The sequence below is a fragment of the Stegodyphus dumicola genome, chromosome 12 (assembly GCF_044657685.1).
Source record: "Stegodyphus dumicola isolate Sdum_Otavi_A_Nest chromosome 12, ASM4465768v1".
In the NCBI taxonomy this organism is placed as follows: Eukaryota; Metazoa; Arthropoda; class Arachnida; order Araneae; family Eresidae; genus Stegodyphus; species Stegodyphus dumicola.
Window position 1 is genome coordinate 80224160 of NC_140779.1, and position 12233 is coordinate 80236392.

General features: G+C 34.2%; 1 protein-coding gene across 9 annotated transcripts in view; it reads left to right on the plus strand.

The window, feature by feature from the left end:
- LOC118187366 (uncharacterized) overlaps positions 1-12233 on the plus strand; it is a 554527-nt gene that overhangs the window by 502583 nt on the left and 39711 nt on the right. For all 9 annotated transcript variants that reach the window (XR_015038239.1, XM_085806623.1, XM_085806627.1 and 6 more), the window contains one exon: positions 3445-3585. Coding sequence is in view for 8 of the 9 variants with exons in the window: in XM_085806623.1 (XP_085662749.1) it covers positions 3445-3585 (141 nt within the window). In the remaining variant the exon portion in view is untranslated. The remainder of the gene's footprint in view (positions 1-3444; positions 3586-12233) is intronic.

The following is a 12233-nucleotide window of genomic DNA, read 5'->3' on the forward strand; positions in this document are numbered from 1 at the left end:
GCAGCCCACTCTCATGCAATCGGCTGTAGACAATATTTCGAAAATGAATACCTTTGACGGGTATATGTTTCTAAGAAAATTATTTTCTATAGTTCTTCTTTGTTTGAAAAATGAATAATTACCATGTTTAAAGGCTTATGCTGAATAGCTAAGACTTTAACGTTTTTCAAATGTCTGCCTTTTATAGGAATAATAATTCTTAGAGCACCGTCATCTGCGCTTAAAAATAGTCATATGAATTGTCATTTGTAATCCATGTAGTTACTCTACATAATAATTCGAGGGTCACTCTCAAATTCTCGAGATACAACTATATGGTACAAGTTAAACTTACCAAATCTTATGTGTTTTCAGAGTGGCTCCCTTCAATATCAATGTACTTATGTAGGTGAATTTTCCAAAGATTAAATGATTCAAACTATCCATTTCTTGTAATCGATGAAAGATATCCTTTTATCACTTCGTTAGTCTCATCTTCGGAATAAAAACGAGGGCCAAGTAATTTTGCTTTAGTTTAAAAAATAGCTAAAGGTCACAAATAGCAAGATAAGGAGAATGGACAGGATTTTATACCACTTTGATTTATTTTTCTTCAAGAAATTCGACTGCCAGTCTTGTTGAATAAGAAGATGCATTATCGTGATGAAGCATGAGTACCTTACTATCCACTTCTTGAATAATATCTAGAAGATACTTTCTGGTGCACCAGCTATAACTGTCTTTTGTACCTCTAATGTGAAAATTTTATTAGTCCTAAACTTCTGAAGAAAACAGCATACTTTACTTTTTTCATTGCTCGTTTTCTTTTCACCGTTCTTGATTATGTATCATCTTCAAAGATCCACACTTTACTTTCTTGATGTGTTAGAACGTTAAAAGACACCGATACTGATACGCTTCAACTTTTGGTGTTGTGTTAATTTATGAGGAAGCCAACGAATTAAATAATATCACAAAACACATAATTTAGTATTTGATTCGGAATAATGAATTTTAATTTAATATATTTACTTCAAATTCATGTCATAATTAGCTTCCTCACCAGATTTATACATTATAAATTTAGTTTTAAGTTTAATTTATCAGCCCTCAAAAACTTTCCGGTTTTTTTGTATTGCAAGGTTGGCAGCCATGCTATTTTCATTTTTAGTATAACAGATTTAGGTATTTTATAATATCATTATTTTGTTTGATGAATAATGAAGTCCCTTTGCAATGAAAAACATTATTTTGATCATGTTTACATTTCATTAACATAATCATTTCAAAATTATTTTAAGACGTGCCAGAAAATGGAATCCAAACCTTCATGCCAACAAGAGATTGCATGCCTTCCAGACTGCTTGAAATCAAAATGTTGAAGATGGAATAGTATTGTTAAAAAGACAAGCACGTTCATAACAAAATGTAGGCAAAATTTAGAAGTAAATGATGCAACAAAATAAAATCCTCTAGGGAGAGTACTAAAAGCAGTAAACGGTCAGTCACAGAAAGAAAAAAGATGCAAGGTCATGCAAGCGTTTTTATGTAATATTGTCTAGGTAAACGCAGTTTGAAGCTTTAGTTGAAATAGTGTTTCATGATAGCGACATCGAAGCAAGAGATTCACGTACTGGAATATTTTTGTATAGCATCTATCGTAACAGAGTAGCGACATTTTCGAACGAACTCCATTAAATGTGCACTTCAGAGAAATTGTATTTCTCACTGTGTGAAGCATCTTGAATCTACTGGCTGTTTGTGCCACGCAAAGAGATCAGGAAGCCCTCAGGTGTTGTGTCTGAAGAGACAATGAACAAAATTGGAGCCGTGCTTCCAAAAGGAGCCCAGGACTATATTCGAATAACTTCATGGAAGTTGACAAGAGAAGCTAGGAGGAACGTGAAATTGACTCATCCCACAGTACGGCATATATTTTTACAAAAGATCTGCGTTGTATCCCATATAAGTTACTCCTGCAAAAATTAGCATCGGATGACAAACTTTTACACTGAAATGCAGGAATGATAAAATTATGACGGATTCCATGAAAAGGTAGTCTTTAATGACACGTATCCCATTTCAATGGAAATATCAATTGCCATAACGTGAGTGCACGAGGATAGGAAAACAACACATCATAGTCGAGCGCAAGAGGAACGCACCAAAAGTGACTATGTTTGACGCAGTGGAGAAGACAAAGTTTTGTAATTCTTGTTTCTGAACTTAGGTTGCCACTATTAGCTGTATGTGATATCAGAACGATTTATGCCATTTTTGGAGGAAGGATATGGCCCTGATGCAGTTTTTCAATAGGATGATCTCTTTCTCAGCCTCACTTGAATATTTTTTCCTATATGAATGTCACTTTACCGAGATGTGACATCTAACTTAAAAAAAGAAAAACATATTTGTCAGTGTTACTCTGCTGTTAATATCAAATTTAACACTCTACTTCCTTTATGGAAGGACATCGAGGACAATGTGTATTATGCTACGAAGCACTTATGCTACGAAACCTTAACGAACAATAATATATTTCTGAAACAGATTATACGAATACTCTATTAACTTTGAAATATCAAATTACTAAAAGAAATCGTGAGATCACTTTTCGTCCCATCTGCCTTTTTATTAGTAATAATAGTACAAACCAAGGTAGAAGTTTAAAAAAATTATTTATTCACAAACGCTGGCTTGATGATTAGAAAACTGTAAATTTAGCAGGAACAATAAAACCCAGTAGAAACACGTGTTCAAATTGATCAAAAACAGAGTACAAAACAAATAAGTCTAGATTAAACTTTGGTCCACCCCTAACTGAACGTTTACGAATGAATATTGGCTAGAAAAAAACTTTTACCGGCAAGTTAAATTGCAACAGCAGAAACAGAGTATGACCAATCTGATGCTGTCAAATACATTCTAGGAGATTTAGCAACTAGAAACTTATTTATGCTTATTTACATTCAAGTAGAAGTTGAGGAAAGTAGAAGTTATAGAAAAGCCATAATAAACCATATACAAGCTGATACCCTTGAAACGCCTTTCAGGAAGGCACTCTACAGAAATTTTCCCTCGTGTGCTTTCCTATTATTTAAACAGTTTTAAATCTTAGAACGTGTTTGATTATAACTTGAGTACCCTTTGTTGCGTCAACCAGCGGCATCCCCATCAAACTCTTGTTATAGCGATATAAATAAGTTGGATACTGGTTTTTTTTATGATATTATTTCATGATAACATAGTTGCATTGCGTCATTTCATATAGGAATAAATAAAATTTGATTTTTCCCCATTACATCTAAATAAGTATTTTGGTACTGGACTTGTACTAAAATACTTATTTAGAATAATAATACTTAGAACTTTCATTTATATTATTTTTAAATCCCAAGTATTTATAAGTATGATTGCATCAATAATACAACATAAGATATTATTGATTTTTTTGACATATTGCAGATGTCCTACTCCTGGATGTGATGGTTCTGGCCACGTTACTGGAAATTATTCATCACATCGCAGTCTATCAGGCTGTCCTAGGGCGAATAAACCCAAGAAAATGGTAAACAGAGAAGACAAAAATGATTCTGAACCACTCAGGTGAGGGTCAAACACGCACTTCTTATTAAAACAAAATATAGTTTTACATAAATTGAGAACATATTTTAAAGACAAATTCAGAAGTAATTTCAATGCTGATTTAAAAAGTATTTAAAATACATCTTTTTATCTTTATGTAGTAAGCTTTCAACTTCTTTTCTTTGTTTCTAATTTAGCTCATAATACAATATTATCCTACATGTAATGCTTGGTTTCATAGAAGCTTTTCTAATGATAAAATATTTGAAAATAAAATTAAATTTACATAAAAATGCATATATAGAATAACCTAATGTTAGTAATAAAAACAGTGAAATATGGTCATTTCTTATAACAAAAAAAAATAGTTTGGATGAAACATTTTTTTCACAGTTTTCCCTACAGCGCTGAATGACTGAAGATGAAGTTGACATCTGCATACATTATAAATGGTTTTTTAGAGGTTTGAAAGTCATTGCTGTTGTTACCTCAACAGTTCAAGCAAGAACTTCATTCATTCAATAGTAATTCGTCATGGGTAGATACGTTCAGAAATCTTCATGATACTTTACACATTCTGAAGTTTTATCTAAACACCCAAGTTCCTTCAAGTCTAAAACTCATTTCTTTTAATTTAAGAAAAAGGCAGAAGTATGAAATTTTTTAACAGTTCGGTTCATTCTTTTGTAAAATGTTCTTAGTTTTCATGCTTAAAATCAAAAGAACATCTTCTACAAAATAAACAATAAAAAAAATCTGAAAAGTTCGGATTTAGGAAGTGTCACCCAAAAGGGCTTGTTTAGCTTTTTATGCTCTCGATGAGCTCGCAGTCTACCAGTTTGCTGTTACTCACTTCTACTAATCCTTTTTTTGATTTGTTTTGTTTTGTTTTTTAGATTTATTATTAAGAATTATTTTCTTCCCACTTACGCCATATACAGTTCAAGAGTAAAATTAACAAAAATTTTAAAAGCAGCATAACATTATTCGTTTAGAATTCCCGATGCGCCGTTAAGTGTTGGCATATATTTTTCTGTTTCCACCCCATTCTTTTCTCGATTCATCATATCAATGTTCAGTTTTCTTATTAAGATGGATTGACAAAACTTCTTTTTGTCTTCTTATTATTAACATCTTAACTTTATTTATTAAATATCCCTTTCTTGGCGCTTACGCCACATAAAATTCGATTCAATAGCAAATATTTAAAAACAGCATATCTTTAGAATTTCCGACAAACGGTTTCATGCGCTGGAGATATAAGCATTTTTCCTGTACAGTGTTGTCACTGTTTGCTTTGAAATCGTTGAGTTTGTTGATCAAAAATTCGTTAAGAGTGTTACAGTATATGAAATAGATAATAAAACAAATTCGAAATTCAAAATTTGGGCTTCCAGGTGCCCATGATCGGGTGAAGGACTACATTATTCAAAATTTGATAGCTCTATATACCGTTGTTTTTTCGCAGCGCGAGAAACTGCATATATTCATGCAGATGCTTCATCATTTAATTTCTTTAAATATAATACAGGACGAAAATATTTTTGAACATTTTGCAACAATTTCAAAAGTGATTCAACGCAAAATGTTGTTTAGGAACTTATAGCTGGGCTAACGCCCCTTTTGACTAAAAATCGACATTCCTTTTAAGAAAGAAAATTAAATTCTTTTCTAATTTTCAACCTTTCGAAAACATATTCCTTATTTACGTTGAAAAAGTGGTAGTTGTTTATAGTGATTCAACGCAAAATGCCATTTCGAGCCTAATAGCTCATTCGGGACTAAAATGCTAAAATGCATTTGGGGCTGAAAAATGAAAAGACAGCACAAATTCTTACCTCTTTTGACATTGTAAATAATCTTTTATATAATTTTTTACAAATTTTGAATTTATGAACTATATAGTGATCTTCTAGCATGTTTCAGTGCTTTATAAGATAATAAAAATTCAAATTCTTTAAATTTCAAAAATTTTTAATGGCATATGCTGAACACTTATCAATAATGAGAGCAGCTGCGTTTGATTTTTATAAAGGATTAAGTGAACCACTGAACCCCTTTTAGTAAAGAGTTATTCAAGCTTGTTTTTATAATTACTTTTTATTCCAAAGGCAGATTTAAAGGTTTTAAATGACAGAGTTTCTAAATTTTTTCACAATAAGAAGAGCTTACTGTGAAAAAATTTCAGATTTTCTTATTTTTTTTAACCTGTTTCTTAATGAGGATAGCTAAGGGATTTCTGTTAAAACTACTACAATTACGACATTCTAATTTAAGGTTTTTAAAAGAACATTTATAAAATAAACCACGAAGACGGAAAATATCAGATGCATTACAATACGCAAATGACACAAAAATACTCTTACAGCTCTTTTCAGTGTGACACAGCAACATCAGGCACTTTAACTACTAAGAACTTTAAACAGAACAGAATGCAAAAAGCGAAACACACATGGAGATCTAACTCTGAACTAGAAACTGAACTAAAAAAACGGAAATTGCTATCTTTGGATTTATATAGTAATTTTTTCTAGGCTGCTAAGTAAACTCTTAATATATTCCATTTCTCGAAATTACTGGAAGGCATATACGGTTATAGTTACATATAAGGGCCGAATACGGGTTACAGTTACACACAAGGATCAACTACAGTTATTCAGTTACAATACCAATTAAAGTTATATAAGGATCGGACACAAATGTCGCCAAATGATCGCCAAGTTTGCCGACTTTTAGCGACCCAAATTTGACAAAAGATTATTAACCAAAACCAAAGCCAACTTGGCAATATCTCTCAACTTTAGCGATATAGCTATTTATCTCAATGTTAAATAAACTTTCTCTGCCTATTTTAGCGACAGATTTTTGTTCCCTTCAGACTTTGCATATTACATTATACAAAAGCTACTAGAATTTTAAACATAACTTCGCTAAAATTATTTATATATCTACAAAATTTTGTAACAATATATATAGAGAGAAGCTGCTAATTACTCCGTTGTTTCATGAAAAATGAGAACTCAGTTTGGGACGACTACGTAATATTTGAATGCATGCTGGAATTATGCATGTTTGGTTTGCGTGTTTTTGCTCCTGTGTAATGTTAATACGAACACGTTTTCCTCACGACGTCTTCCACGAAGATATCCCTCCTCTTAGATATCCTTCGTGGCTTTGCCGTGTTCAAACAACCTAACCCAACGACCCAACTGTTCTGAAGTTGGAGTTGAAATTTAAAAAGAAAAAAAAAAAAAAACGAAGTTCCGTTATTTCCACCCTAATTTAGATGCAAAGAGAAAGATCGAACATTACTGAAAAAAGAAAAAGGGATAAACAGTTTTTCATGAAAATTCTTATAGGATACTTATTCCTTCATCTTTAAGGAATAAGTATCCTATAAGAATCAGACATAACGTGAAGGTTGCCGAATACTCGGAGAAATCATGCTTAAGAGATAGGTATTCTTGGTGATGTATCGGCTGGTACTGGTTAAATGGTTAATATAAGAAGTCATTTTCCGCAAGCTTTAACTGAATTCAACAGGTACTTGTAACGTTGCGCGCCTCCAACTTGCACGCAACCAAGGGGTGACTGTGAAAACTGGATAAAACACAGAGTCTTGTAAAGGGTTTAAGTCCCTTTTTATTCAACGTAATAAATTACAATTGCGTGCTCTTGACGCTCACAGACTGCGCCAACTCGGCGGTCAAATAAAAATAATAACCTGAAAAGAAACTAAAGACAAGACTCTAACTACGAGGCTCTCTAAAATAACTAACTCACCGCGTTTTACAATACCGCTGCTAATTCAGCAGACTTGAAGCTCACTTGAACGATTAACACTACTTTCCGCCAAGCACATAGGCCGAAACGCGGGGTTCTGCAACTTCTCGCTAACTATCTCCGCGCTCGTGAAGTAAGAATATCACACACCGAACTCATTTCCTTCCTATTTAAATCATAATACTTCCGCTGATAATTTGAATCCTTGCGCGTTCTACTAAAATTTACATATTCTGGCATTGGCAGTTCCAGGGGAAAGTAAGGCTTGACAGGAAAGATAGTTTAAACTTAAAATAAATGTTAGTTAAAATAAATATAAACCCTACATTTGCCGCTGCCAGAATTTGGAAAACTTGGAAGCAGGTCCTACAAACGACCTGTTGTAAGTTTCTCTAATTCTGAACTAACTGGCGAGAACCTCGTTTACACAAAAAAAATCTTATGTAACAAATTGTATACTAAAATTCTGTTGATCGTTATAAAGCTCTCTTCTTACAGCAACTTTTCCTGGACTTCATCAATCAATCTTGGTCTTTTCCTTCCAGCATCTGGAAGGAATAAGTATCAGTATCTTTCTAAATACATTATAATTTACACTTTCTTGACACAATAAATTTTTGTTTTTAAACGATTCTTTTTCCTTAGTTATTGCTTAATTCACATTCATTCAATTTTTCAAGCATTAATTTAACTTTGCCCTGGCTCTCCACCATGTGTGGTGTCAAACGGGAATATTCGTGTTTTAGTCTTACAACACTTCCCCTAACCACCATGATTTGTTAGAATTCAACGACCAAATAGACACACCTTACTCGACATTCTACAACTCAATGAGCTACTTTAACATTCTTAAAAATTCAAGTGTAGGTGGAGAACCCTACAAAACACATTCATTCTAACTTTCCCCTCATTCATCTTTAAACATGCAGGCTTTCGCTCTAAAGCATGACTTTATCTACAGTTTAATACTTAAATTTTGAATTCATTCCTTTTCAGCATTTTACTTTTAGCATCTAGAATTTTATGCTTCTAGACTAAATTCTACTTTTACATAACATTCAAGTATTTACGTATATTTACAAAATTTTAATATATATGATTTTTACAATGTACCATAAAATGAATAAGAGAAAATAAATTTTTATTTTACTCATTCTTCGCCAAGCTGGCGGCACTGAAACTAAAATTCTTATTAATACAAGAATACGAAGTTATTTTTATCTTCGGCCAAATTTTGGCTTTAACATAACAGAATCAGTCTTTCGACCAACAGAAAATGCTTGTTCTTATATTTGTATTTAAAGAAAATAATACTTTCGCCTTAGCTAAATAAAGTAAAACAAAACTAAGTCTCAACCGAGACATATTGACTTTCGTCAAAACATAGAACTTCGTACTTATGCATAACATTTCGGAACAAAAGAGAAAAAAAATTTTATAGAAGATTTTAACTTATCTTTGAGTTTTCGATGCTTGAAACTCCGTCATTCTTTTGTGGCAATATTGTTCCCAAGTTATAGGTTTCATGGACGTCAATCTTCTCCTTACTGACCTCCGAGTGTCGTCCACATTAGTTTTTCTTTTGCGTCCTCTGCATGCTGGCCTCTTGGCGGAGTAATCGTCTGGTTGTTGTCGTTTCCGTTTTTCCATGGGACGGCTGGTCTTGATGTCCTCCGGTCTGGAGTTCTTCTTGAATTTCTTCTGTTCCTGGTATTTTTGTTCCTCCTGTTGCCGTTTCAGTTTCCGGAACGGCGGCCTTGCTGGCACCTGACTCTCTGGTCCTGGGCGCGTTCTCCTTGATGTATAATTTCTCCTGAGATCCGTTGTAGGTGGTGTTTTGCTCTTTACCGCGGTTTCTTTACGCGGTGCATCTGTATTCTTGTTTTTCTTAAATGCTGGAGTTTGAAATTTTTTATTTTTTCTTTTTGATACCGTCGTCCGGGTTGTAGAAGGGCTAGGTCTCTCTTCCGTTCTCTGCTTCTTGGGTGGTGGAACAGTTGTTGTTATCTCTGGACCTTCTGCTTCGTTTAGACTTGAGTCCTGCAAGAAACTTTTAAGGATTTCAAAATCATTTGGATTATAGTATTTTTTCACCTGGTCGGGACTTGCTTTACAGATCTCCCCTCTCTCGTTCTTAAGATATAATACGACACCTTTGATTTCCTGAATTACATAGGGGCCTTCAAATTTTGGAGCTAGCTTTGCCGTAAAATTGTCTGGGGCACTTGATAAGGAAAATTTCCGCTTCAATACTTTATCCCCAACTTTAAAATCTGCTTCACGGCGTTTTCTATCATAATATGTTTTCTGCTTATTTCTTGCCGTATCCGAGCTTTTAAGCGCCTGATCAATCAGCTTTTGCACATCTTTTTGTTTAAACTCCTGCTCTCTTTGTTGCACAAAGAATAATTTATCTAAAGGCGTAATTAATTTTCGGCCTAATAATAATTCTGCTGGGCTTTTTCCCGTAGTATCGTGATTTGCCGTTCTTAAAGCATAAGCTAATTCATTTATGTAGCCATCCCAGCGCTTGTGATGTGTGCTCACGTAACTGCGAATTATTTTTACTATGTTTTTATTCACTCTTTCTGCTATGTTTGCCTGTGGTCTATACGGAACCATTTTGATATGGCGTATGCCAAGTCCACTGCACATGTTTTCAAATATTTGACTAATGAATTGTTTTCCGTTATCGCTAATGACTTTGATCGGTGCACCGTATTTTAAAATGTATCTGTGTAAGAATGCATCTGCGACTGTTTTGGCTGACGCGCGTTTAAGTGGAACAATTTCTGTCCATTTTGAAAAATGATCTACTATTACTAAAAGAAAACGATTTTTATTTAACTCGCTCTGGGGGAAGGGACCAAGAAGATCTATGCCTAAAATTTCATTCGGAAATGTAGCGCGAATGCTATTTAAGTACCCGGTCGGGCTGTAATTAATATCATTTATTAAGTGACATTGATTGCAGGACCTGACATACGCAGTTACTATTTTGTATAATTGCGGGAAATATACCGCCTCGCGTACCCTTTTTTAAGTCTTTCTGACCTCTAAATGACCCGCTGTTTTCGCGTCGTGTAATTCCTTCAAAATGCTTAATCGAAGCGAGGCTGGGATGACTGGTTTATACTCAAGATTTTCGTTTGTTGTTTTCGTATAAAATAATAAATTATCTATTATTTCATAGTTTTCTGCTCTATTTCTTATCGCATCGATATCTGTGTGCTCAAAGCTTTCGGGGTCTTTCAAATATGCATAGATATTTCCAAATTCAGGATCAGCTTTTAGTTCAGTGATAATCGTATCTCTAGAATCTAAAATTTTTGAAGTCAACACAGCGCATTTAAGTTCATTTCCTTCATCGTCCAGTTTTATACGAGAAAGTGCGTCAGCTACATTGTTTTCCTTACCCGGTTTATATTTTATTATTAGATTATATTCTTGGAGTTTTAAAGCCCATCTTATTAACCTGGACGTTAGGTTTTTCCCCGAGTAAAGTCTACCAACAGCCGCATGATCCGAAAAGACTGTTACTGGCGCTTTGCCGAAATAAACTCGAAATTTGTGTACAGCCATTAATACGGCTAATGTTTCTCTCTCTGTAGCTGTATAATTTTTTTGTGTCTGATTCAACGTTTTACTAAAAAATGCCAGAGGATGGCTATTTTGCATAAGAACTGCCCCACCGCATAGTCTGACGCATCTGCTGCAATTTCCAGGTTTTCGTCCCCCTCCGGGAATTTTAAAACAGGGGCATTGATGAGCGCTTCTTTTAATCTTTCAAAAGCTGTGTTTGCTTCCGCTGTCCACGTAAATTTACCTTTCTTTCTTTTGATTACTAAGAGTGGTTCAACAATATTAGCGAAATCTTTTATAAAAGACCGATAGTAAGAACATCACCCAAGGAAAGAAGAAAGTTTCTTGGCGGTGTTGGGCGGTGGGAAATTCTTGATAGCTTTTAATTTTGAATCTTGCGTTTCTATACCCTTTTGCGAACTTTTATAACCGAGATATTTAAGTTCTTTAGTTGCGAACTTGCATGTTGAGGCGTTAATTGTAAGACCGGCCTCTTTTAATAATTTAAAAACTTGTTCTAGATCATTAATGTGTTGTTCCAACGTACTACTCGTTATAATTATATCATCTAGATAAATTAAAGTTGATTTTCCTAGGACAGGCTTTAGAACAATGTCCATAGCTCTCTGGAATGTTGATGGGGTCCCACATAACCCAAAGTCATGCGTAAAAATGCATAAGTGCCCGATTTTGTTATAAACGCGGTTTTATGTATATCTTCGGGTCTCATAGCTATTTGATAGTAGCCAGACGTTAAGTCCAAAGTAGACATATATCTTGTCGATTTGATCTGTCTAATGATCTCGTCTATAACCGGCAAAGGGTAAACTGGAAATTTGGTAATACTATTTAGTTTTCTGTAATCAATAGCAAACCTCCAAGCCCTTTTATCCGAAGGAGGAAACTCGTTCTTTTTCCTACATAGTACGACTGGACTCGCGTACTCACTATTTATGGGCGTTATTATTTTATTCTTTAACATCTCCTGAATATGTTCTTCGATGATTACGTCTTTTTGTTTGTCATACCGATAAGGTTTAGTCCTACAAGGTTTTTCGGCATTTAATTGAATCTTGTGCGTGACTATTTGGCAGTTTCCTGGTTTTTCTGAAAACAAATGAGAAAAATTACTCACCACTTGCTGTATTGCTTTCCTTTCATGGTCATTCAGATGGCTAAGGTCCAATTGCGGTGTCTCCACAGGTTCCACCACCCTCTGGTCCATCTCCAACACCACGGAACTATCTTGAAAATTTAATTTGGCCCTCGCGGCCCTTAAAAACTCCATACCTAAAATAAGAGAA